Here is a 27,587-nt window from a genome sequence, read left to right as displayed (position 1 = left end):
AGATCATGACCTGAGCCAAAGTCAGACGCTTAACCCACTGAGCCACCCAGGGGCCCCAAGTGTGCAGTGTCTATTTAAAGTGTGCAATGATGTGTCTACAAAAACAATGTACGCACTGTAATTAAAAAATACTTTATTGTGGGGCGCCTGGGTGGCTCGGTCGTTTGGGCGTTCGACTTCGACTCAGGTCATGATCTCACAGTTTGTGAGTTCGAGCCCTGCCTCAGGCTCTGTGCTGACAGCTCCGAGCCTGGAGCCTGCTTTGGATTCTGTGTCTCATTCTCTCTCTGCCCCTACCCTGCTTGTGCTCTGTCTCTGTCTCTCAAAAATAAATAAACGTAAAAAAAAAATTTTTTTTAAATACTTTATTGCTAAAAAATGCTAACCACCATCGGAGCTTTCAGTGAGTCATAACCACCCATCACACGTCAACATAACAAAATAATGAAAAAAACTGAAATATTGCAAGAACCTTTAAAATGTGACAGAGACATAAAGTGAGCTGATGCTGTTTGAAAAGTGGTCCCAACAGGGGCGCCTGGGTGGCGCAGTCGGTTGGGCGTCCGACTTCAGCCAGGTCACGATCTCGCGGTCCCGGAGTTCGAGCCCCGCGTCGGGCTCTGGGCTGGTGGCTCGGAGCCTGGAGCCTGTTTCCGATTCTGTGTCTCCCTCTCTCTCTGCCCCTCCCCCGTTCGTGCTCTGTCTCTCTCTGTCCCAAAAATAAATAAACGTTGAAAAAAAAAAAAAATTAAAAAAAAAAAGAAAAGTGGTCCCAACAAACTTGCTTAAGGCAGGGCTGCCACACACCTTTACTTATTTCAAAAAAATTTAAAAAGTGAAGCAGTACCTGCGAAGCACAATAACACAAGGTATGTACTTGTATATAGGAATCTGTTGCTGGCATAAGCTAATGAGCTATCAGAAAGAAAAATAAGAAGGCAATCTGACTCACAGTTGCACCCCAAAACCACGAAGGAATCAATTTAACCAAGGAGGGGCAAGATGTGTGCACTGGAAACCCTAAGACCTGAAGAAAGAACTGAAGACAAGAATAAATGGGAAGGTTTCCATGCTCGCGGACTGGGAGAATGAATACTGTCAAAATATCCACACTACCCAAAGCAATCTGGAGTCAGCTCAATCCCTCTCAAAATTCCAGTGGCATTTTTCACAGAAATAGACGAAATAGTCCTAAAATTTATGCGGAACCACAAAAGACCCCAAATCGCCAAAGCAATCTTGAGAACGAAGAGCAAAGCTGGAGGCATCATGCTCCCGGATTCCAAACGATACTATAAAGCTACAGTAATCAAAATAGTATGGTATTGGCATAAAAACAGACACCCACCCCAGAAATAAAGCCAACTAATTTACAACATAGCAGCAAGAATATACGAGGCGGCCAGAACGGTCTCTTCAAGCAATGGTGCTGGGAGGACCGAAGCCACGTGCAGAAGAATGAACCTGGACCCCTATCTTATACCACAACACGACCCAACTCAAAATGATGAAAGACTTAAATATAAGACCTGAAACCATAAAACTCCCAGAAGAAAACAGGCAGTGAGCTCCCAGACATTGGTCTCAATGTGACTTTTTGGATTTGACCCCAAAAGCAAAGGCAACAAAAGCAAAACTAAACAGGGAGGGACCACATCCAACCGAAAAGCTTCTGCACAGAGAAAGGGAACGACCGACAAAACGAAAAGGCGATCTGCAGAATGGGAGAAAAGATTTGCAAATCATACCTCTGACAAGGGGTTGATACCCAAAATATATAAAGAATTCACACAACCCACTAGCAGAAAAACAGTAAGATTTAAAAATGGACAGGGGTTGGGGCGCCTGGGTGGCGCAGTCCGTTAAGCGTCCGACTTCAGCCAGGTCACGATCTCGCGGTCCGTGAGTTCGAGCCCCGCGTCAGGCTCTGGGCTGATGGCTCAGAGCCTGGAGCCTGTTTCCGATTCTGTGTCTCCCTCTCTCTCTGCCCCTCCCCCATTCATGCTCTGTCTCTCTCTGTCCAAAAAATAAATAAACGTTGAAAAAAAAATAAATAAATAAAAATTAAAAAAAATAAAAATGGACAGGGGCACCTGGGTGGCTCAGTCGGTTAAGCGGCCGACTTCAGCTCAGGTCATGATCTCACGGTCCGTGAGTTCGAGCCCCGTGTCGGGCTCTGTGCTGACAGCTCAGAGCCTGGAGCCTGTTTCCGATTCTGTGTCTCCCTCTCTCTCTGCCCCTCCCCTGTTCATGCTCTCTGTCTCAAAAATAAATAAATGTTAAAAAAAAAAAAATTAAAAAAAAAAAAATGGGCAGAGGAGCAGAACATTCTTTTTTTTTTTTTTTTTTTTTTTAATTTTTTTTTTAACGTTTATTTATTTTTGAGACAGAGAGAGACAGAGCATGAACGGGGGAGGGGCAGAGAGAAAGGGAGACACAGAATCGGAAGCAGGCTCCAGGCTCTGAGCCATCAGCCCAGAGCCCCATGCGGGGCTCGAACTCACAGACCGCGAGATCGTGACCTGAGCTTAAGTCGGACGCTTAACCGACTGCGCCACCCAGGCGCCCCAGAACATTCTTTTTTTTTAAGCAACACTTTGTGGTTTTTTTGTTTTTGTTGAGAGAGAGGACACCAGTGAGTGAGGGGCACAGAGAGAGAGGGAGAGAGGGAGGGAGGGAGGGAGGGAGAGAGAGAGGGACAGGGAGAGGGAGGGGGGAGAGAGAGACAGAGAGAGAAGCAGGGCTCACCCAAAGTGGGACTCGAACTCACGAACTATTAGATCACAACCTGAGCTGAAGTTAGATGCTTCACTGACTGAGCCATTCAGGTGTCCGATACCTTTTTTGTTTTAAATGTTTATTTTTGAGAGATAGTGCACACGCGTACAAGCAGGGGAGAGGCAGAGAGAGAGAGAAGGAGGGAGGGAGGGAGAGAGAGAATCTCAAGCAGGCTCCATGCTATCAGCACAGAGCCCCACATGGGGCCTGATCTTGTGAACCATGAAATCATGACCTGAGCTTAAATCAAGAGTCAGACGCTTAACCGACCTAGTCACCCAGGTGGCCCTAACCATTTTCTTTTTAAGTAGACTCCACACCCAGTGTGGAGCCCAACACGGGGCCCAAACTCACGACCCTGAGATCAAGAGTCGGATGCCTGACAGCCACCCAGGCCCCCCGAATGGACTTTTTTCCAAAAAAAGACATGCACGTGACCCACAGGTACGTGAAAATGCTCAACATCACTACTTCTCAGGGAAATGCAAATCCAAACCACGATGAGATATCACCTGACACTTGTCCGAATGGCTAGTAAAACAACAAGGTCCCCAAACAAGAAATAACGAGTGCTGGCGAGGATGTGGAGAAAAGGCAAGCCCGGTGTCCTGCTGGTGCAGCCACTGTGGAAAACCGTGTGAAGTCTCCTCAAAAACCTAAACGTGGAACTATCATGTCATCCGGCAATTACACTTCTGGGTACGTGTCCAAAGAAAATGAAGACACTAACTTGAAAAGAGAGCTGTACCCCCACGTTTACTGCAGCATGATTTGCAACGGCCAAGACGTGGGAACTACGTAAGCGTGCATCAGCACATGAGTGGAAAAAAGTGGTGTGTGTGCACGTGCATGTACAACGACCATAAGATACAATGAAATTCTGCGATTTGCAACAACACGGATGGACACTGAGGGCATTATGCTAACTGAAATCAGTCAGATAGACTTATTTACTTTTATAAATACTGTATGATCTCACTTATATGTGGAATATAAAAAAAAAAAAATCCCCCAAAGCCAAGCTCACAGACACGGAGAATACAGGCTGGTGGCTGCCAGAGGTGAGGGCTGCAGGGCGGGGGGACTGGGTGAACGGAGCCCAAGGGCGCAAAGCCCGAATTATAAATAAGTCACGGGGACCGATGGGGATGGAAGTACAGCATGGTGACGAGTTACTAACACCAGATGGCACATCTGAAAGCTCCTAAGAGAGGGGCGCCCGGGGGGCTCAGTCGGGTGAGCGTCCGACTTCAGCTCAGGTCATGATCTCATGGCTTGTAGGTTTGAGCCCGGCGTCGGGCTCTGCGCTGACAGCTCGGAGCCCGGAGCCTGCTTCGGATTCTGTGCCTCCCTCTCGCTCTGCCCTTCCCCCACTTGTGCTCTGTCTCTCTTTGTCTCTCTGTCTCTCAAAAATAAACAAACACTGAAAGTTGCTAAATGAATCTTAAAAGTTCTTATCCCAAGGAAAGAAATTCTGTCATGTAAGGAGACAGAGGTTGCCTAGACGTCTTGTGACCATTTCACGTATTCTGTGGGACATCTGATGTGAGCCGTCCCTCTGTGTAAAGAGAGTCTCCGCTCTGTGCCCTTTTGGAGAGCAGAGCTGTGCTCACGCAGGCCTGTGAAAGGCTGTTCGGTGTCCCTGCAACTGTGCAGTGCTTGAAGCAAACGGGCTGAGCACGAGAGATCACGAGATCACAACTCCAAGACCGGTCTGGAGCACGCGGCACCCCGTCACACGCCTGCCAGAAACAAGTACCTCAGCAACCCCCGGGGCGGGGAGAAGGCGTAGCACCGGAGTTGAGGGTACGAGCTCCTGAGCATGATGGCCAGCAGGGCCGCAGCGCCGGCCCCCAGGCTGTGTCCCACGACCACTAGCCGGTATTCCTGCGGGACAAAAGCAGAACGTGTCGTGGTTAAAACGAAGCAGACGGCTGATGACAACGACGGGAAGGAAAAGAAAAATGAAAACCTCACGGGAGCAATGCTGAACGCCTGGCTCAAGATCCCATCGTTGATGAGGCGCTGGTACACATATCTGGCGGCTTGAGAAATCCCCTAAAAATGCAGACGGGAGAAGGTGGCTTTTGATCATCAGACGAAATGAGTTCCGTTATGACAGGTGACAGGCTTACACTGTGCACACTCATTTGTGACGGTCTCCCCAAGGCGGAGACCAGCACCTGGGGATCAGCGGCCACAGCTACCACTCGCCCTTGTGTTCCTGGTTCCTGATGCAGAGTTCGGCCTGGAGAGGGGGCTCCATTGTTGTTTTCATGAACCAGTGGACGGGTAACATCGGGAACACACGTGCATGGCAAGGGGTCTTTCTATGGCTTATTCTGAAGCTATACGATATTTTGCTGTATACACATACCACGGTTTACTTCAGCCAAGTCCTGACGGATTGTCAGATTTAGATTATAAGTGGCTGATCTAACATGACATTAAAACATAAAGTTCCGAGTAAGTGATATTCGTCAAGCATTCAGTTTCGGCAAAGGCAAAACTAAGACCATCGGAAATGAGTTCTAGGGGGGTCAGATTTTAGTTCCATTTCAAAGAAGAAATGAAATGTAAAACCTCCTAACAAATACAGCTGTCCTAAGAAACAGGCTTCTTGAAAAATGAAGCAGCTTCAACGGAGGACGAGACAAGGCCGGCGTGGCCCCTGTCCTTGTGCGGCTGCTCTTCTAACAAGACCGAAGGGGAGAAATCCTGTGTTCAGATGCGAGACACGGGAGAGCCTCCCGAGCTACTGCAAACCCCTGAGTGGGTAACAACTGAATTCTGTGGGAGGGGGCGGGACCTGGCCTCACACGAGAGAGGCCCGGTTCCGGACAGACAGAGCCAAAAGTGACCTGGACACCACTGCAGCTGGCCGGAGTCCCTGGCCCGTGTCACACACGCAGGCCAAGACTGTGCTCGCTTGCACGGTCGTGAACTCCAACGACTTCGGCCAGTATCGGGGCCAAAACGTGTAGGAGTGAAGCCAGAGGCGGAGAGCAGCAGTACAGGCCCTTAGGCCTGCAGCTCCAGCAGCCACCTTCCTGGCCCGAGGGAGGAGCTGCTTCTGGAGGTACCGGGAGGGACCGGGAGTGACCAGGCTCAGAGCGCATCTTGTGGTCGCACAAAGCCTGCGGCTAGATTCTAAGACCAGAGCCACTACCCAGCCCACTGAACCGCATCCTGTGGTTGGCTAGTGGCTGTGTCTCGGTAAGAAAGTCGAACATTCTGGTTCTTCTTCCCACGTGTCCGACAGTTAAACTGGATTCCTGTGTGACTCAAGGCACAAAGAGACAGCTAGGGGTTGCGGGGGAACATTCACTTCCGAGGACTGTCAAGCTTCTAACGGGGGGCAGAACGAAGCCTCCAGTCTGGCCCCGCATTGCGAACTATCCAGGCAGGACACTGGCTCAATCAGCTCCGCTCCGGCTCTGACACGTTTATATAAAAACTAAGCATTTTGCTTAAAAAACGATTGCTAGAGAAGTGATACGGGTTTTGGTTGAAAAACCCCCAGGTGCATAAAAACAGCACAGGCCCACCGCCGTCCCCCCCGACAGCCCTGGCCCCGGAAGCAGCCGCCATGATCTCTGGGACCGGACATTCCCCCAAACGTTAAAACACCCCGCTCGCCACCGCATCAGTCATCAGGGAAACGTGAACCCAGACCGCAGCGAGACACCGCTTCGCGCCCCTGGGATGGCTGTCATCGAAGCCACAGAAGATACGTGTGAACGAGAACGTGGAGAGCGGGAGCCCTCACACGCTGCAAGCGGAGCGCCAACTGCTGCAGCTGGGCCGGAAGACGGTTCGGCGGCTCCTCCCCGAGTGAAACCCAGCTAACACCCCAAGACGCGGCGGCCCCGCTTCCGGGTGGAGTCTCTACAGAGCGCAAAGGAAGGGCTGCAGCAGTGGCCGGCGGGCCCTCCAGTGGACAAACGGACAAACCAAAGTGGTCTGTGCACACAGCAGAACGTCTCTCAGCGGCTGCCGAGAGGGGACTGCTGAAGGGACAGTTTGTTCGGGATGATGAGAAAGTCTGGGCACAGACGGTGGTCATGGGGACGGGCATTTGGAATCTATCTACCGCCAGCAACCCGTACGCTTACAAGTGGTTAATGTGACAGATATTATATCACGTCATCGAAACCGTTTAAAAAAACCACCTCTGCTCTAGGCCCTTTGTGTTCCTGGAGGAGGAGCCCGCAGCCCCACGCCATCGGCACAGAACCAACAAGATGAGAACTCGTGTGTTGTGTCCTCTGCACAGGAAACCCGCGGGCGACAGGACGGGGCTGCGGGGCCCCTCGGGGCTCCTGGGCGGGAGACTCACGTGCACTGGACGCTCCTCGGACCTCGACTTCCCCACGACAATGTGTGACTTTCATCAAGGGAAGAGCATTCGACTGGGGGGTCAAATGCCGAGTGACACTTATCCTAACAACTGTGTGGCCTCTGGTAAGTCCCTCGATGGCTCAGAACCTGCTGCTTCCTCTTAAAGAAACAAAAAGCAACCTGGTGGGACTGTCGTGGGAATTTGTACTAAAGGGGAAGAGACCACTCACTCGGCACTGGCTATCTGCTGTACGGTTAGCAGGTTAGCATTCACGGGACAGTCAGACTTGGAAAAACCCTGGCCCCTCTGAGCTTCTCTTGGACGGAACATTCCCGAACACAAACCCCAGGGCTCGTACCTTGTGCGCCGAACAGTCTTGCACCCCACACTCCAAGTTCAGGTCCTCGCTCTCCGCTGACAGGTCCGTGAGGATGTCCTGCAAAGAGCGCATTGGAAGAGGCCGCCGGGATGAGCTGAGAGCAGACGCTGCGGGGCGGGTCTCTCTGCAGGACAGTCTCCCGGGTCAGACTGAGGACTGAACCTCACACCCAAACTCAGGAGGGAAACCCAGGTGGCCAGGAAGCCTGAGGGACCCATGGCAGGGAGGGGGCGGTGGGACGCGTTTAAGACACACCTTCTGCCTAAGTACTCTATACACCCCTCTTCTAAGTACCACAGAGCAGAGCCCTGTACCTGGGTTTTGAACAAAGCATGGTTCCTATCCTCAAGGGGCTATCAACAGCTCACAGAAACCTAAGGGAGGGTAAGAAATGCATTGGGGTGGGGGTGCTTCCTGGAGGAGGTGATGCCAGAGACTAAAGGAAAAACTTACTTTCAGGAAACAGAGAGGTGGGCAACCCCAGGTGAAGGGGCAGCAGGCCCCAGCTTGGCTAACCCACCAGGGATGGGACTCCAGAGCATGTGGAGTGCCTGGTGGGAAGTGGAAAGACAGGGGGGCTCGGGTCACAAAGCTCCGATAGAGCCATGATAAGAGACATGAATTCTGTATTAAAAAGCAACGGGGAAGGGGGTGCGGTGAGGGAGGTCCTGAGGAATGGGAAGAGTCTCTGTGGACGGTATGAGGACTGACTGGGAAAATGAAAGACCAGGGACGGGGACCCGGGTAGAAAACTGCTTCCCTGGCCTGGAAAAGGGGACGGGGGCACAATCAGGGCTACAGCACTGTGCACAGAGAGATGGCCGGAGAGAGCCGGGCAGGAAGGCAGGACAGACACCGAGGACGGACGGCTTCACCCTTTCTATAGGGGACAGCTGGGGGCTGCTGCAGAATTACCAGAAATTGGGGCCCAGACAGCGGGTCTGGAGGAGGCGAGGTGCCTGCGGTGTCCGGCCAGAACCCCCAGGTGCACCCCCGCCCTGCAGAGGGTCAAGGTCTCTCTACACTTTCTGGGGCGGCAGCAAAGTGGGAATCAGGAAATGAGACTGAGGAATGGCCAAGAACAGACCGAAAAGCACGTCACGGAAACAGGGAGAAAAAAGCCACCCAGGATCTCCCCAGGACAGGACGGGAGAGGTCTCGCTGGGCTGGGGACAGATAAGTGGCAGTCCTCGAGGCGTCCGCATGTGAGCACCAGGAGGGGACTGGCAGGTGCCTCTGTAGCAACTTCTTGAAGGGAAGCCCCCCATCTCCCCAACCCCGCCAGTCTGTTTCTGATGCTTCTCAGTGAAAAGGAAAACGACTTCCTGGGTTTTTCCAAAGGGAGTGTCTCACAACCGGGGTCTGCTTCGGCAGCTTCTGTCCCAGTGTTCCCCCCCAGCGCCTGCTGCCCTGCCTGACGCCGCCTTGATCCTCAGCTCCTGGTGCCCGCGGCTGGCCGTTCGCCCCACCCCTCGTCCCTGGGCTCCCTACCTGGAGAGACATGGTTCCTCTCACTGCCACCACGACGGACTCCTTCCTGTGGTCCAGAGCCACTAAAAAGGGAAGCTCGTAGACCTGAGGGCGAGGGAAAGAGGCAGGAGGTCCCGAGGGTAAGAACGTGTGGCTGCGGATACAGAGTTAGGCGGGCCCCCGTTGCTAACGGTTCCGCAGCCACGACTGCCAAGTGCAGCTCCCTGTCCTTCAAGAGGAGGTGGGCTACGTGCAGACACGGTGCAGGGGCATCCGAGGGGCTCAGTCGGTTAAGTGACTGACTCTTAGTTTCGGCTCACAGTTCGGGAGTTTAAGCCCCTGCTTGGGACTCTCCCTCTCTCTCTGTCCCCTGCTTACTAGCAAGCTGTCTCTCAAAATAAATAAATAAACTTAAAACCAAACCAAAAACACAGTACAGCATCTCTATGAAGACTTCTGGCTCCATCTACGTTAAGCCGAAACAGTATGCAAAGTGTGTGTGTGTGTGTGTGTGTGTGTGTGTGTGTGTGTGTGTGTGTCTCTCTCTCTCTCTCTCTCTCTCCCCCCACGTACGTTTTTCTGGGGAAAATAATCTGTAGGGGCGCCTGAGGGGCTCAGTCGGTTAAGCATCCCACTTCGGCTCAGGTCATGATCTCGCGGTTCGTGGGTTCCAGCCCCGCGTTGGGCTCTGTGCTGACAGCTCGGAGCCTGGAGCCTGGAGCCTGCTTTGGACTCTGTGTCTCCCTCTCTCTCTGCCCCTCACCTGTTCCCGCTCTGTCTCTGTCTCTCTCTCTCAAAAGTAAATAAACATAAAAAAAAAAAAAAATCTGTAACTTCAGTCAGAATCTCAAAGGACTCCAGGACCCCAAAGAAGTTCAGAAGCGCCGTTACACCTACCTTGTCATGAAAGCTTATGTGAATGAAGTCCCTGTACTGTAGCCCTGTCGTCTGCAGGATGGAGCCAAAATGGCAGCTGAGCTGATCACCTCCAACCAAGTCATACTCTGCTGTCCTGGTTCTACAACTAAAAACACAGGCAAGGCTGGTACTCTGCCAACCTGAGCCACTCACCAAGGAACATCGATCCCCACTGTTCTGTCTTCCCCAAATCACGAGGACCCAAGTTTACAATTTTCAGGCGTTAACTCTGGTGAACATATAACGGCCTTTAAGAGATTATTACATTCCTGTGCATACTTCTTACTACGGCTTTCATCTCTGGAGTCATGTCGATGTTTTACTTACACAAAAAAATCAATATTAAGAATGGGAGATACTTGGGGCGCCTGGGTGGCTCACTCAGTTAAGTGTCCGACTTCGGCTCAGGTCATGATCTCACAGCTTGTGAGTTCGAGCCCCACGTCGGGCTCTGTGCTGACAGCTCAGAGCCTGGAGCCTGTTTCAGATTCTGTGTCTCCCTCTCTCTCTGTCCCTCTCCCACTCATGCTCTGTCTGTCTCAAAAATAAATAAACATTAAAAAAATTTTAAAAAGGAGCGCCTCGGTGGCTCAGTGGGTTGAGCGTCCGACTTCAGCTCAGGACATGATCTCGCGGTTTGTGAGTTTGAGCCTCGAGTCGGGCTCTGCGCTGACAGCTCAGAGCCTGGAGCCTGCTTCGGATTCTGTGTCTCCCTCTTGCTCTGCCCCTAACCCACTCGCATTCTGTCTCTGTCTCTCTCAAAAATAAATAAAGCATTAAAAAAAAAGAATGGGAGAGACTCTAAAACTCCAGTAATAGGACAAACTGACCTCTTGCGTTTGCTGATATGATGTAATTCTAAGAAGGGTACAATACCCCTCACGGGACACTCCTGCCAAAAATGTGTATCTGGACTCTCATCAGGAAGAAACCATCTGACAAATGCAAACTGAGGGCCATTCCACAAAATACCTACACTGTCCTTTCCAAAATGTCAAGATCATGAAGGATGAAAAACGACTGAGGAATAGTTCCAAAATAGAAAAAAACTAGGGATACATATCAACTAAGTGCAACGCGTAATCTTGACCCGGAGGAAAAACTGTTACAACGGATACTATCGTGGCAACTGGAAAACTGTGAATACAGAATATAAATGAGTTATTGCTTAATGGTAACTTTTTCTCTCTCTCTGCCCCTCACCCCACTTGTACTTTGGCTCTCTCAAATTAAAAATAAAGAAAGGGGAGGGAGGGAGGGAGGGAACAGAAATACAGGCTGAAGTAACCGCAGAGAAGGGGCATCTGATTGCATTACACTTCCAGTGGTTCAGGAAGAAGCTATGTATTTATAGTAACACAGCACATGTGACCAAACTGAGTCACAACTGGTGGCCCCATATAAAGGATATATGGGAGTTCTCAGTACTGATCTTGCAGTTTTGAAATATTTCAAGACAGAAAGTGTTTCGAGAGGGGAAACCGGATTATTTTTAGGAAATAAAGGACAGACTGCGTAGCAAGTGACAAGCAGAAGGAAGACGGAGGCCTCAAACCCATCCACCTACCAGTCCCCACCGATCTTGCACAGCCCTGTGAAGGGGTTCCGATAAATGTACAGGGGCCACCCGTAGGCGGCTGCTGCAAACTGCATGTAATGATGGCAATTTTCTAACTCTGCATCTAAATCAGCTTCCTGTAAGAGAAGGAAAAAAAGCTTTTTGTATCAGGGAACCCCTTATGGACAAGACCAACTCACCAAGGTCATAAACCTGAACTCAAACTCCAGAGTCTCCCCTTCCTGCAACAAGTGAGCCGTGAAGACCTGGACAGCTGGATGGGGTGCAGAGAAACGTATACTCCTACGTGCCACCTTCTCTTTCAGAAGCATAAACACCCGTGGCAGGAAAACCCATCAAGCAAAGCTGACCCGTTTCCGCTCCCCAGGCGCAGAGCGCAAACACACCCAGGGAGATCCAAGCCCGGTCCCTGAGTTTCTGCTATGTACACTGCAACAGCCAAGTTCCTAAAAGAGAATGCTTTCAAGATACATGGATGTGAAGCAGCCAGAAACGGGCTCTGCTCCCTGGACTCCGGGTGAGCAAACGCCTTACCTGACGGGTGAAAAACCACAACCAGCAGAAGCCACAACTCACATTCCAAGCCAGCTGCTCCTGAAATTGGTGCTGGCCAGGTTTTTCTGTTCTTTGTTTTTTGAAGATACATAAATAGGTGTAAATGTCAAAACTCTACAACCCAACAGAACGGGCTTACCTGGGGGGGGCCTGGGGAATGGCTGATGACCTCATCAGGCTCCTGGCTGTTCCTGATGTTGTCCTGTTGCTGATGGAGAAGGGTGAGGCCCGCCGCAATGTCGCTGGGCACCAGATCTGTGTCCTGGGTGAAAACAGCGGCTTGTCATAAAACTTAGCAGGGACAGCCCGAGTTCCTCAAAACCCAGTTTTATACAGTTCACATGCACACACAGTTATGTGTAAATGGGTATCTTTTTTTTTTTTTTTTAAATTTTTTTTTTTTCAACGTTTATTTATTTTTGGGACAGAGAGAGACAGAGCATGAACGAGGGAGGGGCAGAGAGAGAGGGAGACACAGAATCAGAAACAGGCTCCAGGCTCTGAGCCATCAGCCCAGGGCCTGACGCGGGGATCGAACTCCCGGACCGCGAGATCGTGACCTGGCTGAAGTCGGACCCTTAACCGACTGCACCACCCAGGCGCCCCGTAAATGGGTATCTTAAAAAGTATTTTCCTTTCAAGACTTCTGCATGTGAGCTTAATGTTTTTTCCTATCCTGCCCTCAGACAAATAAACTGGACAACAAAAAAATGTGGCTGAGCTCTTATTTCAAATTTCAGTTTAAGTAACTGAACCACTTAATGGACTTCACATCTTTTGTAAAGCTGGGGAGCAAATGGATAAGTAAATTCACCATCTTTGCTAGTAACAGCCGATTTTAGCCCAAACTAAGATGCTTGCTCAAGATGCTGTGGTTTTGTGGCAAGAGTCCCTGGGGCAGAGATTCGACACTGAACTTAAATACACCAGCTACTGCAAGCCTCCGGGAGAACCCCACTCCAGGACAGCAACAGAGCAAGCCGCCTGCCCCTGACTTTCCCCTCCTCCTCTGGGTGGGGTATGGAGCAGGCAGGAATCCTCAGCTGCCTCCAGGCACTTCCAGTCCAGAAGGAGCAGGTACTGGCCACTCAGCCCCTGAGTCATCAGCTCTACCTGTGATGCAGGTGAAGACACCTGCTGAGAACACTCAGATTCTCTTCTTCCTTCTTCCAAAGTTTAAAAAAAAAAAATTTTTTTTTTTAATATCTTCAAGAGAGAGAGATTGAGAGAGTGAGTGCATGCACGCATGGGAGAAAGGCAGAGAGAGGGAGACGGAGGATCCGAACCAGGCTCTGCAGTGACAGTAGAGCCCCACGCGGGGCTCGAACTCACAGATCATGACCTGAGCCAAAGTCAGATGCTCAACCGACTGAACCACCCAGGCACCCCTGCTTCTTCCAAATATCTTAAGACTAGGCAGAAGCACTCCTGGGGATTAGTTTAGGGAGACCCTTGTCCACTGTCTACACAGAGGCTGCTACTACCCGCCTGGTGTCAGCCTACGGGGCCAGCCCTGGACACTGCTGACTCGGATGCCGCAGGAAAGGGACCAGCAGTCACTCAGGATGGCAAGAGAACTCCTGTCCCTTACTTGGTCTCAATACTGAACACGATAGTTTACTAGAAGATGTTACACGAAAGCACTCGATGTGGAAGAAAACCAAGTTTTTCTAAATCACTGAAGAAACTGCTCTAGAGTGAGGACACCTTCCTGCGCTGCAAGGACACATCCCGTCGTGCCATAATGTGGCACACGAGGTCTGACACCACCCCGGATGCAGGACACTGCTTACACCTGCCTGCACCTGCAGCACACTGGCCGGAGGACAGAGGATTCAGGTGACTGGCAAATTACCCGCGAAACATACAGGTTCCATTATTCGCCTCCTTAAACACTAACACACACCCTTCACGGTGCAAAGAACCAGCAGCAACGCAGGACACACTGACCGGAGACACGGCGTCTGAAGCGCAGGGCCCCGGCTTAAGGCTCCGGAGCCCACGTCCCGTGAGCATCTCCCCTGCTCTGCCATGCACAGACCACACATCCGCAAGAGCTGTTTTATGTCAACGGGGGCGTGGTTCAAAACACAGAGGGCTCATCTTCACAGAGGAGACATTTACTCAGGAGAAGAGACGAAAGCAGACCCCTTCGGCTTACTGAAAAGTAGGTTGAGAAAAGCTCTGCCGTACTCGAAAAAGCAACTCGAGTATGGTCATCTTTCCCGACGCAGCAGCACAGTAACTTGATCCTGGTCTCCCACACACTGGTAGCTGCTGTCTTGAGGCCGTTAAGTAGCTGGCTCGACTCATGACTGTCCAGGTGGTTGGGGCCAGCAGAGGAATACGGAGCCATCTTCCCCCCCAGTGGGTCAAAGACGACGATAATGGTAACCACAGTGGAGGCGATGATAATCCAGCTGCAAAACAGAGAGAGGAGAAGGCGCGATGACCGTGGGTCCCACGTCCACATGCATGAGCCAGGGCTCCCTCCTCAGGGTTCAGTTTTTACATCTGTACAGCCGTGGCTCTAGTTACCGAGGAAGATGCGGATTTCCCAGAACCAGGCTGAGGTGAGCGACTTGTTTTTTCTAGGAAGTTCTTTATGCACCCACGGCTGACCCAGGCCTCACAAAAATCAGAGCCTTAAAAGTAAAGACCACAAAAGGGGCGCCTGGGTGGCTCAGTCGGTTGAGTGTCCGACTCCTGATTTGGGCTCAGGTAATGATCTCATGGTTCATGACATCCAACGCTGTGTTGGGCGTGGAGCCTACTTGAGATTCTCTCTCCTTCTGCCCCTCCCTGGCTTGTAGCTCATGCACGCATGCGTGCCCTCCCTCCCTCTCTCTCTCTCTCAAAAAAAAAAAAAAAAAAAAAGTAAAGGCCACAAAAAAGACATCTAGTAGGTAGAGTTGCAGCCTGGGCGTGGAAGCAGCTGGAACCTGCTCTCCACGGGCCACCAGCACGACCCAGACTCCTCCGTGCCTCAGGTTCTTCCCAGCAAAACCAGGAGAACTTTGCCACACTGTGGAAGAGTCCAAGAGGTCTTCCATTCGTACGTGTGAGTGTGTCCAGACAGCGCACAACGTGCCAGGCACTGTGGCTCAGGGAAACGCGTGCCAGCGGAAGACGCGCCCCCGTGAGGGGATTCTGCCACCGCTGCCCGGGCGGCTCGGGAAGCCCCCCTTTCCTTCTCTGTAACAGGACGGGAATTAACTTATCAGTTCTAAGACCGTTAGCCTGGAAAACGTGAAAGCCGGACTCCCAGGCAGCAGCCCCTGTCACAATTCCTGGCACTGCGTTTCTCCTCCTCTTGCCTTTAGTTTTTGCCCTTGGTTTGGTATCTGGGTTTTCTTCCTTCTCATAACACAAGGGACGAAATGCAGAAAAATGAGAACCAGTGAGAAAGAAAATGACATCAATACACGCATAACGAAAGATGAATTCTCATGTATGAACAAGCGTCTCCCAATGTTTATGACCTACTCAAAGAGGTCCAATTCCTAACGATTTCAGGAAGCCCCTGTGCCATTGGGCTATCCGCAGTTACCCAGAAAGGTCTGTTGACTTCCATCTCACCTGAGACAAGAAGCTGAGAGAGAAGACGGAAGGCCTCACCTGACAACGACAGTGGCAATGATGCCATTCACAACCGTCTTGTCACACTGAATGTCGTCTGCTATCCAGGCGGCCCCCAGAGAGGCCCAGCCCATCTCTGGCAGAAAGAGCGCCAGGCGGATGTAAAGCAGCTTAGCCATGGATTTCCGCGGTCCAGGGTTACAAATGGTTCCTGAAACACAGAAGATATTCAAACTGGTCACCTGCTTCCTCAGACACTTCCTCCCCACAGAAACGGCAGAGCACCTATTAGCACGGTACCCACCTGGCTCCGTCTACTTGTAACTGGTACTCAAGGCCTAAGACTGACCGTCAGGGACCGATGAGGGGTGGGAACATGACAGAAAGCCTCCGGGTTCTACCTGGGGCGACCATATAATCGCCAAACTGGGATACCTCTGAGAGAGGAAGGAGGGGCTGTTCATAATTATGCTGGAACGGCTGGCACCAAATAGAGCCGTCCCAGGCCAACAGACCTACACAGTCACCAAGTTCAAGCAGCCACAAGAATGACTCCACCACCTACTCCAGACCTACGGCGTTCAGGCACCATCTGAAACACTTCACGTCTATTATTCTGTAATCCTCACGACTCTGCAAACAGTTACCATCCCATTTTTTAAAATATTTATCTTTTGAGAGAGAGACACGGAGCATGAGTCGGGGAGGGCCAGACAGAGAGAGGGAGACACAGAATCCCAAGCAGGCTCCAGGCTCCGAGCCGTCAGCACAGAGCCCGACGCGGTGCTCGAACTCACGAACCATGAGATCATGACCTGAACCGAAGTCAGAGGCTCAACCGACTGAGCCACCCAGGTGCCCCCACCATCCCATTTTACAAATGAAGAAACTAAGGCTGGGAGAGCTTGGTAACTACTTTCTAAAATAATAATCCAGGTCTGTGTGGTCCCGGTTCTGTCTCACCAACGAACTCACTTTTGGGAAGTGAACAATTCTGATGCCTAAGATCACGTGAAGAGGCCTATTCAGACACGGACTTTTTTTATTTTTTTTAAACGTTTATTTATTTTTTGAGAGACAGAGAGACAGAACGTGAACGGGGGAGGAGCACGGAGAGAGGGAGTCAAAGAATCTGAAGCAGGCTCCAGGGTCTGAGCTGTCAGCACAGAGCTGTATGCAGGGCTCGAACCCATGAATTGGGAGATCACGACCTGAGCCGAAGTCGGATGCTTAACCGAGTGAGCCACCAAGGCGCCCCCAGACATGGCCTTTTTACTCTGCATACAAAACAAATCCAAGTATCAAGAGAGAGGCCTGGGTGCTTCAATTCCTGATGTTAAACATCAACTCTCTCCCTTTGGGAAAAAGTTGTGATAAAATACTGATTTAGGCAACATAAAAATACCATGATTAAAACAGAAACAGTGAAGGAAAAAAGCCCCCAGAGCAATGATTGAAAACAAGATCTAAAGAATGATTTGGTGAGGAAGTAGCTTTTAGGTTCCAAAAATGACCTCAGAGTCACATTTTAAAATGTTAGACACTATTGGGCCCCATTTTTGGCACAAAGACAAAACAGAAGGTAACCAAAACAATACCGTCTCTCTCTGAGGGACAAAGTGCAGGCATATGAAAAATCAGTGCTCTATTTGGAGCCTGCTACTAACAATAGGCGATCACCCGCAAAACAGGAAACAGTATCTGGGCTCACCCACGGGGCGCACCGGAAGGCAGTAGCTCCGAATAAGGGAATGAATTCCCCAACAGCACCTGGGCCCGAAACTCCCAACGTCCTGATACTATGCGAATGAAATAAATACATAAATAGGGAAGCAGAAAATGGGAGTTCTGATTAGGATTCCAAAGAGAAATAAAGATGCTGAAAAAATTCTCCTTTATATAGTCATTCCTATGAAAACGTTTTTATTTACATATAGATCTTCCTCTCAAGGCAAGGGGTCGCCAGGGCGGACTCGGCTGCTGCAGTGCGCGAGGCTGCTGCTGCCTCATAATGAGCGAGCAGAACTTCATCCTTGAATGGAATGTCCTCGGCACAGCCTTGGTCTTCATCAGGCATAGCCATTTATGTAAAAACCACAAAAGGCAGGCCCGTGTCACAGAATCTTTGGCTCAACACCTCCAGACACTGCCGTAATCTTCTCCAGCACAAAACGAGCTGCGAGCTTGCATATAAATGCAGAGGAGATGCAAGGAAATGTCCCACAATCAGGGTCAAACACAGTGAATGGCAGACCCTGGAGGGTGAGGGTGTTCTTCCAAAATGTGGCTGTCATGAGGCTGGACCTTCCCTAATCAAACCTCCTACATGGGAGCAACAGCAGGATTTCATCAGAGAGGTTCTCAAATCAAAACTGGAAACTACCACAATATCAAGATTCTTCCCAACTACGTTACACAGATGACCAGGAAAAAGAGGACAGGTAGATACACAGGCATCAGTCTTCTGGGCAAAGATGAGCTCCACTGGTTCCAAATGCGTCCTCTGCAACTGGGGGCGTTTCCTTTACAGAGTAAGGTCAACCAAAAGCTACATAAACACTGTCTTTCAGTACAAGTGACAGGTTAATCACCGAGATGCCTCCCGGAACAGAAGGGGCAAAAGAAATTATCCGTGTATCAAGAATAAAATTAACCAATGTGCTATTACAAAATATAACTAAGGTGTGCCTGGGTGGCTAAGTCAGTTAAGGCGCCTGACTCTTCATCTCAGCACGGGTCTTGGTCTAAGCACTGGGCTCTATGCTGGGTGTGACACCTGCTTAAGAAAATAAAAATAGGGGCGCCTGGATGGCTCAATTAAGCGTCCGACTTCAGCTCAGGTCATGATTCCGCGGTTTGTGGGTTCGAACCCTGCATCGGGCTCTGTGCTGACAGCTCAAAGCCTGGAGCCTGTTTTGGATTCAGTGTATCCCTCTCTCTCTGCCCCTCCCCTGCTTGCGCGCTCTCTCTCTCAAAAAATGAATAAACGTTTTTTAAAAATTAAAAAATAACAATTTACATACATATACAAAACTTACAATTTACAGAAAACTCATCAATTTTGTGCAGGTAATGCATGTAAAAGGTAAAAAGTTCAAACAGTTCTAGTAAGTACATAGTATGAAGCCTCTGTACCCCAGTCTTTCGGTTGTCTTCTCTTCAGGAAAAGGTAGCAAACTACACACAAGGTCCTATACCTCAGTGTATTGGAAATCACTCCTCACCTGTCCACAAAGCAGTCCTCATTCTTTGTAACATGTGCAAAGACCCAACCCATGGCCTAGTGACAGGAATGGGGTTTGTTCTGATCTTTCATACCTACGAATAGCACTGCAATGAACATCCTTACGAGGACATCTCCCCCCCCCCCCCCATTTTTATTTACATTCTAGCCAGTTAACATACAGTGCAATATCGGTTCAGGAGTAGAATTTAGTGATTCGCCACCCACACGTAACACCCACTGCTCATCACAAGGGCCCTCATTAGTAGCAACCTCTTGCCTCCCTCCATCAACGCTGTCTGTCCTCTATTGTTAAGAGTCTCTTGACATTTGTTTTTTTTCCCTTCTTATATATTCATCTGTTTTGTTTCTTCACCTACAAGGACTTGTCTGCACACGTGCAAATATATACGAAAATACTGCCTAATACACAGTGTACTTCCCAAATCTGGCTTCCAACGTATACTTACAAACAAAACGAGCTGCTTATTTCCGCACAGCCTTGCCAACTCCATGTATTATGTGGGTGACTTTTTGTTATGGCGACTGAGGCTGAACGTTTTTAGTACATGTAAAAGTCACTTATATTTATTTTACTGTTTACGACCTTTGCCCATTTTTCTACTGATGATCAGTCTTTTTCTTATTTATTGTAGTAGGACCCCTAACACATGAAGAAGATTGGCTTTAAGTCTCATAGTCTCATATGATACAATATTGTTTTCGTTTTGCTTTTTTTAACCTTATGATATTTTTCTGAAATTTACTTTATATATTTTTTTAATGTTTATTTATATATTTTGAGAAAGAGAGAGAAGGTACGTGCACACACGCACGCAGGTACAAGAGGGGCATAGGGAGAAAGAGAATCCCAAGCAGGCTCCGCACTATCAGCACAGAGCCCTATGTGGGGCTCAATCCTACGAACCGTGAGATCATGACCTAAGCCAAAATCAAGAGCCACCGAGGTGCCCTTAATAAGGCATACAATATTATTTGTAACACACTGGCAATTAAACTAACATGCTTTATAAAGTACTGTTTTTAGTTCGGTTGTGGTATCTCCAGCCACAAGTAACAAAAGGTTTAAGAACAGGAAGGACCTGTCCTGACTTCAGGGACTGGAAGTGCAGAGCCAAGACAGGTGTCACCGGCATTCTTGCTTCTCACGGCTCTGCCCTCCTTTGTGTGTCAGCTCATCCTAGGCTGTGAGTAGAGATACAGCAGGAATTCAGCAGCTTATCCATACACAGAATCACCCAGGGCAAAAACTGTGTTCCTTCTGGATCTTTCCTACAGGAGCAAGGAACTGGGTCACATGTCCACTGGCTCATCCATGAGAATCATTCCTGGGCTGGGTGGAGGGTCAGCTTCTCTGACACACACACTTCCTATGTGAGCGAGGAGGGGAGGTGGGGGTGTCCTGAGTAAAACTGGAAGAGGCTGCTGGACGGGCAACCTCCCTATAACACACATACAACCAGCACATAATGCTTAACATGTACACCGACATGTTAAAAAAAAAATTATTTATTTATTTATTTATTTATTTATTTATTTATTTATTTTTAAATTTTTTTTTTTTTTCAACGTTTATTTATTTTTGGGACAGAGAGAGACAGAGCATGAACGGGGGAGGGGCAGAGAGAGAGGGAGACACAGAATTGGAAACAGGCTCCAGGCTCTGAGCCATCAGCCCAGAGCCTGACGCGGGGCTCGAACTCACGGACCGCGAGATCGTGACCTGGCTGAGGTCGGACGCCCAACCGACTGCACCACCCAGGCGCCCCTTTAATATTTATTTTTAAGAGAGAGAGAGAGAGAGAGAGAGAGAGAGAGAGAGAACAGGAGTGGGGGAGGGGCAGAGAGAGACAGGGAGACTCAGATCAGAAGTAGGCTCCAGGTTCTGAGCTGTCAGCACAGAGCCCAACATGGGGCTCGAACCCACAAACTGTGAGGTCATGCATGACCTGAGCTGAAGTCAGACGCTCAAACAACTGAGCCACCCAGGCGCCTCAACCCGTTATATATTTTCTGAGCCCTGACCATGAATGTGAGATGGTGCAGGCATTAAGCAAAGGCTCAGGAGAAAGAGCCTCAGTGAACATGGCCATCCATCACAGGGTGTAAAAGTGCCCTGACACCACCAAAAATATCAGGAAAAAAATACTTAAGGGAAAAAAAAGCTACATTACTGCTTTAAATCTGAACCTCCTGATATAGCTGTACACTTGGTCTCCTAACCAGAATATGACATGAACAGAAAGGGAAAATAAATGAGATGATGCTACGGGCACCTGGGTGGCTCAGTTGGTTGAGTTTCCGACTTAGACTCAGGTCATGATCTCACAGTTCATGGGTTTGAGCTCCACATCGGGCTCTGTGCTGACAGCTCAGAGCTTGGAGCCTGCTTCGGATTCTGTGTCTCCCTCCCTCTGTCTCTCTCTCTCTCTCTCTGCCCCTCCCCGACTCATGCTTGGTCTCTCTCTCTCTCTCTCTCTCTCAAAAATAAACATTTAAAAAAATTTTAATAATTAAAAAAACTAAAAAAATAAAATAAATGAATAATAAATAATAAAATAAATGAGACAATGCCATAGCTGAAATGACACCAAGCTAACTACTTCATCTTTCAGAAATTCGGACTTCATTAAAAAACTCTTTAGTGCTGGGGCACCTGGCTGGCTCAGTCAGTAGAGCATGCAACTGCTGACTGCTGAGCTAAGGGTCGATTCAAGATCTATGTTGGGGATAGAGTTTATTTCAAACAAAAACAAAAACACAAAGGTACCTCTCCCAATGGGGAATTACACAGATCACAAAACTGGGACGTTCTTCATGCATTCATGTTTCCAGGGCCATGCGGAAATACCCAGAGCTCTCTTTCCTATACATTTCTCTAGGAAGTGGGCACAAGCCACACTCCTTGGTCATCCAAAACCCTATGGTCTTTCTCATGAAACACTTGGCCACTGAGCGACCACCACCTTTTAAGTTTCAGTTGGTCATTCCAAACCATCAAGATCGTGATCCTGCCACCCAGTTTTACCATTTTCATTTTGAGTGTGTAAGCATGCCTCCTGCAGCCCCATTCAAGCAACGATGAAATGCACTGGAGAGCGGCACACCATACATCCTTGCCTTTGATACTTCCTAATGCTCCACACTGCTTGGCTCATCCTGTGAGCCTAAGCAATCATATAGGGAAGGTTCCCAACATTTTGGGTGAAGTGACTAGTAAAAACCCTAACACACAGAAAAGAATTATCACTTAAACAAAATTTTTGTTAATCTTTATTTATTTTTGAGAGAGAGAGAGAGAGACAGAGACAGAGAGAGAGAGAGAGAGAGAGAGAGAGAGAATCTGAAGCAGGCTCCAGGCTCTGAGCTGTCAGCAGAGAGCCCGACGCAGGGCTTGAACCCACAGATTGTGAGGTCATGACCTGAGCCAAAGTCAGACACTTAACCGACTGAGCCACCCAGGGTGCCCCAGAAAGAATTATCATTAAGAATAGACAGGACTAGGGGCGCCTGGGTGGCGCAGTCGGTTAAGCGTCCGACTTCAGCCAGGTCACAATCTCACAGTCCGGGAGTTCGAGCCCCGCGTCAGGCTCTGGGCTGATGGCTCGGAGCCTGGAGCCTGTTTCAGATTCTGTGTCTCCCTCTCTCTCTGCCCCTCCCCCGTTCATGCTCTGTCTCTCTCTGTCCCAAAAATAAATAACCGTTGAAAAAAAGAATAGACAGGACTCCTGGGGCACCTGGGTGGCTCAGGTGGTTGAGCGTCCGACTTTGACTCAGGTCATGATCTCGCGGTTTGTGAGTTCAAGCCCCGCGTCGGGCTCTGTGCTGACAGCTCAGAGCCTGGAGTCTGCTTCAGATTCTGTCTCCTCCTCTTTCTGCCCCTCCCCTGCTCATGCTCTATCTCTCTCCATCTCTCAATAATAAATAAACGTTAAAAAAAAAAAAAAAGAATACACAGGACTCTTGGAGTGCCTGGGTGGTTCAGTCGGTTAAGCAGCCGACTTCAGCTCAGGTCATGATCTCACAGTCTCGGAGTTCAAGCCCCACATTGGGCTCTGTGCTGACAGCTCAGAGCCTGGAGCCTGCTTCGGATTCTGTGTCTCTCTCTCTCTCTCTGCCCCTCCCCCACTCATGCTCTGTTTCTCTCACTCTCAAAAATAAATGAACATAAAAAAATAGAATTCTTATAACTCACTAATAAAAATGACAACCCCACTTGAAACTGGGCAAAGGATCTGAGTAGACACATCTCCAAAGATGATATACAAATGGCCACTAAGCATATAAGAGGATGCTCAATACCATTAGTCCTCAAGGAAATGCAAATCAGGGCGCCTGGGTGGCTCAGCTGGTTAAATGTCTAACTTTGGCTCAGGTCATGATCTTGCAGTTCATGAGATTCAGCCCCGTGTCGGACTCTGTACTGACAGCTCAGAGCCTGGAGCCTGCTTCGGATTCTGTGTCTCCCTCACTCTCTGCCCCTCCCCTGCTCCTGTTCGTGCGTTCCCCCCCCCCCCCCCCCGCTTCTCTCTCTCAAAATAAATAAACCTTAAAAAAAAAATTAAAAAAAAAAAAAAAAAAAAAAAAAAAAAAGAACTGCAAATCAAAACCACAATGAAGTGCACTAGGATGGCTATGCTCGAAAAGGCAGACAATGAGAAGTGTTGGTGAGGATGTAGAGAAATGGAAACGCTTCATAAACTGAAAGAAAAATGGTACAGCTGCTTGGAAAACAGTCTGGCAGCTCCTCCGAAGGTTAAACACAGGGTGACCACATGATCCAACAATTCCACCCTAGGTACGTCCGAGAGACGCGAAAACTTCTATGTCCACAAAAACATGGATCTGAATGTTCATAGCGGCCTTATTTATAATAGCCCAAAAGTGTAAAGTAACTCCAAATGCCCACCAACTGGCAAACGGATAAGTAAAATGTGGCATATACGTTCAATGTAATTAACATTACTCGACCATAAGAAGAATGAAGTAGTGACACGCTAAAACATGAATCAACCTTGAAAACATGCTAAGTTTGGAGCCAGACCCAACGGCCACATGGTGGATGATTCTACCTATATGATCCAGAATGGCCAAACCTACAGACAGAAAGCAGATACATGGATGGCTAGAGCTGAGGAAATCCGGAAAAATGAGGAATGATTGCTAATGGGTATAGGATTTCTTTCAGGGATGATGAAAATGTTCTAAAACTGTGGTGATGGCTGGACAGCTCTGTGAACAGACTAAAAATCTTTGAATCTTTGACCTGCACACTTTAAATGGGAGAATTGTACAGTATGTGAATTATATCTCAATCAAGCTGTTGAAGAACAGACAGCAAATACAAAAGGCTTTACCTTTCATGCTGACACATACGATGGCTGTCAGGGTACATATTATAACTGCTAGGAGGACAATAAGAACAATCAAGTAACTGCTGAGGAGGACACCGCCAGCACAGTCCAGCTTGCCTCTGTGCAGGAGGTACAAAGTCAAAATGCCAATCCACCTGCCAAGAGATAGGGAGAGTCAGAAATGGAATCCAAGGAACTACTCTGCAAAACATAACAGAAAGAAATAAAAGGAGTTAACATTTCTAAAATTTTTTTTTAAATATTTAAAAATAAAAATTTTAAAGGAGTTAACATTTCCCCAAACAAGGTGAAATTTACTTTGGACTAAAATTTTCTTCGATAAAAGATCTAAAAAAAATAATAAATCTACTAAGTCAATTAAAAAGTATGACTTTAAAAAAATTAGCTTTATGCTTTCTGTGCCTACATGACTGCCCTTATTCTATGCCTGCTGTAACTCATAAGAGGTATTTAACGCCATACGCAAACATACTATGAACTGCTGAAAAACAGCAACCCCATAATGACTCAGAAAGATGCAACCGTAGGAGCACCTGGGTGGCTCAGTCGGTTGAACATCTGTCTCTTGGTTTCAGCTGACATCATGATCTCGTGGTTCATGAGTTCAAGCCCCGAGCTGGCAGTGCATAGAGCCCGCTTGGGATTCATTCATTCATATTCTCTCTCTCGACCTCTGCCCCTCTCGCACTCAGGTTCCTCCCCCCCCCCCAATAAATTAATGAAAAAAAGAAATATGCAACTGTAAATCAACAAAGTACATGCTTGCTAAATTATTAACAAGATAGCGTTTACTCCTGTGTATTAACGAGAAATTGACACATTGTAATCTGCTGTGGATACAAAAGCAGCAGGCAAGAAGTTATCCAAAGACCATCCATAGTGAACGCTGATAAGCGTGAGAGGCCAAGTATTGCGACTTCGAGATTTCAGTGCAGTGCACTGTAATTCAGTGCAGTACTTCAGTGCAGAATAACAATAAAGACAACCCCAAACAAGGCAAAGTAATAGCGACCGGTCCCCAGAGGTATTTCAGCAAAGGGCAGAGCACCCCTGGCAAGAATGCTGTATTAAGGATTCAAGCCCAGAGGTGGAACTGGACTAAATAACATCTTATGCTTTTGTCAGTTTTGTGTTATTATGACTTTGGGTCTGGAAATAATATTGGTAAATGATTTCAGAGGCTCGGCTCTGGAAATTACGAAACTACTGAGAAGCCACTTCCAATATTTCGTGTTTTTGTATTCCTTTCCCCTCAAGAATGTGTTTTTAAAAAATTACAGTGGTGCTGTTTTATTCCCTGCTCAGGCCGGTTGGGAACAGACCTCAGGAGCCCAATTCCAGTTCCCATGGGTTCCACACTTGGAAAGACGAGAGGGTACATATTTCCCGAGCCTGAGCCTGACTGCTCCTCATGCATGGAACTCGGCCACAACCGGCTCGGGAACGGCAGCCACGCTATTATGTTCCATCTTTCCTCTGGCGGACAAAAGATGCCCTGCGTTTCCAGGCCGAGCGCCGTAATCATGCAAGGGCTGCTCCCCGACTCCAGGAAGTGGAACCGGAGGTCACGGCCTTTGGTCGGCAACGACGTTCCGGAGGCTCCCAGGGCCAGGCCTAGGCGCCGCACGCGACGGGCGCCGGTGCCACGGGACCCACCTGGGTGCCCCCGGGCCTGGCCGACCCGCTCCGGCCTCAGTGAGCCCTCCGTGAAATGGGTAGAGCGGCAGCACCCAGGTCCTCGGCGGTGGGGAGGCCCCGATGCGGGAACGTGGGGCCCGAGTCGGCGCGCACAAACCGGGCGACACGGACGCTAGCTACTCCCGGACCCGCTCCCTGCGCACCCCGGCCGGCCGGCCGGCCGGCCGCCAGCCCACACAGCCCGCCGCCCTTACCACACCACTCGCAGGGACAGCTCGAAGAACCCCGGGAAGACCAGGTCGTCACTGGCGATGGCCCAGCGCCGACCGAAGAGCACCATCCCGGGCATGGCGGAGGCCCCGCTGCCCGGCCTCGGGCCAGCCTGCCGCGCGCCGGCGGCCACTCGAAGCCCCGCGCCCTCCGGGAACCAACGCCAAACTGACTGCGACTCCGCGCAGGCGCACGCGAGGGCCCGGCTGGGCGCACGCGCACTGAGCCCCCTCGCAGCACGGGGACGTCCCGCGCCTGCGCAGATACGCTGACCCGGAGGACTCTGGTTGGCTTGATATCTGTTTTTGCACGGGAGGGAAGTCCGTTCTGACAATATTCCCGTTTTGTAGGTAAGGACTCTTCAGGCCCGGAGAAATTGCCCTCCCCACCGAGATCCACGGCTGTTAATGGCGGATCTGAGGCTCATCCCAGGTCTGTGGGCTTCGAGGCGTGTGACCATCGATGCTCCCTGCGGTCAGGAGTGCCGCGTTAGGAAGCCTCTGTGTTCCGGGTCTGAAACCACCTGGCGGCTCGGGGCTGGGGCGTGGGGGTGATAGCCTGATCCGCGCCCCTTCCCCGCGAGCAGGCGGTCGCCTAGTGGCGTAGTTTCTGAGCACTTAGCACCTCCACTCTCCTCCACCCTCGTCCCAGCCTCCTTTGCCTTATGCCTTGTCCGATCTCACTGTGCCCCCTCATTCTGCTGTTACTCCCCTCGCCCCCGACAAGGTATTTCCCCTGAATACACTTTGTGCGTAACATTGACTCCAACCCCCCACCCCCACTCCGGAAAGGTTTTTCCCTGGTAGTCACACATCAAGTCTGTCAGTGCGTGATTGTATGTCTCCCTAGGTTTGGGTTACCATTCTCTCTCTCCATCACCCCGCTGCCTGCCGCCTTCCCCAACCCCCAACCCCCAAATACAGCAAGTTCATTGTCGCCCCAGGGCTTTTACATTTTCTGTGTCCTCTGCCAGGGCTGCTCCTCCCCAGGTATGTCCATGTCTCTCTCTCAGTTCATTCAGGCCTCAGCTCCAGTGTCCGGGTCTCAAAGACGCCTTCTCTGGCCACCTTATCTAAACAGTTGTACACCCACCTGTTTCCATTCCCTTACCCTGCTTTAGTTTTTCTCATAATAATTACTCCGTGACACTGCACCATGTTTGTTATACCTCTCTCCTCCCACCTTAGGGTGTAAATTGCATGAGCAATTTACCCTGTCCATCTTGTTGACTGCTGTGCACGTGATAGAGCACATTACAGGCACTTACTAAATAGTTGATGAATGAATAAATAAATTCATTAAATGTCAAGATTTTCTAAGTCTGAAGTTCCTTCTAAAGGACAAAATTTCAGGGTTAAATATAGAAATTGTAGGGGCGCCTGGGTGGCTCAGTCGGTTGAGCGCCGACTTCGGCTCAGGTCGCGATCTCGTGGTCCGTGAGTTCGAGCCCCGCATCGGGC

At 49.6% G+C, this 27,587-nt stretch overlaps 1 protein-coding gene across 4 annotated transcripts in view; it reads right to left on the bottom strand.

Moving 5' to 3' along the window:
- The window catches only part of DAGLB (diacylglycerol lipase beta), a 39,936-nt gene extending 13,619 nt beyond the window's left edge, over positions 1-26,317 (bottom strand). For 3 of the 4 annotated variants that reach the window (XR_006708222.1, XM_045461005.1, XM_045461004.1), the window contains exons 1-11: positions 26,112-26,317; positions 24,202-24,353; positions 15,640-15,811; positions 14,183-14,441; positions 12,161-12,283; positions 11,455-11,582; positions 9,867-9,993; positions 8,991-9,074; positions 7,479-7,556; positions 4,756-4,836; positions 4,538-4,665 (exon numbers count right to left, since the gene is read on the bottom strand). Coding sequence is in view for 3 of the 4 variants with exons in the window: in XM_045461005.1 (XP_045316961.1) it covers positions 4,538-4,665; positions 4,756-4,836; positions 7,479-7,556; positions 8,991-9,074; positions 9,867-9,993; positions 11,455-11,582; positions 12,161-12,283; positions 14,183-14,441; positions 15,640-15,811; positions 24,202-24,353; positions 26,112-26,206 (1,427 nt within the window). In the remaining variant the exon portion in view is untranslated. Of the gene's footprint in view, positions 1-4,537; positions 4,666-4,755; positions 4,837-7,478; positions 7,557-8,990; positions 9,075-9,866; positions 9,994-11,454; positions 11,583-12,160; positions 12,284-14,182; positions 14,442-15,639; positions 15,812-24,201; positions 24,354-26,111 lie in introns of those variants that run through there. The other variant, XM_045461006.1, reaches the window with a different exon arrangement.
- Positions 26,318-27,587: the final 1,270 nt, after the last annotated feature.

The sequence above is a fragment of the Leopardus geoffroyi genome, chromosome E3 (assembly GCF_018350155.1).
Source record: "Leopardus geoffroyi isolate Oge1 chromosome E3, O.geoffroyi_Oge1_pat1.0, whole genome shotgun sequence".
Lineage (NCBI taxonomy): Eukaryota > Metazoa > Chordata > Mammalia > Carnivora > Felidae > Leopardus > Leopardus geoffroyi.
This window is presented reverse-complemented; position numbering and strand designations above follow the sequence as displayed.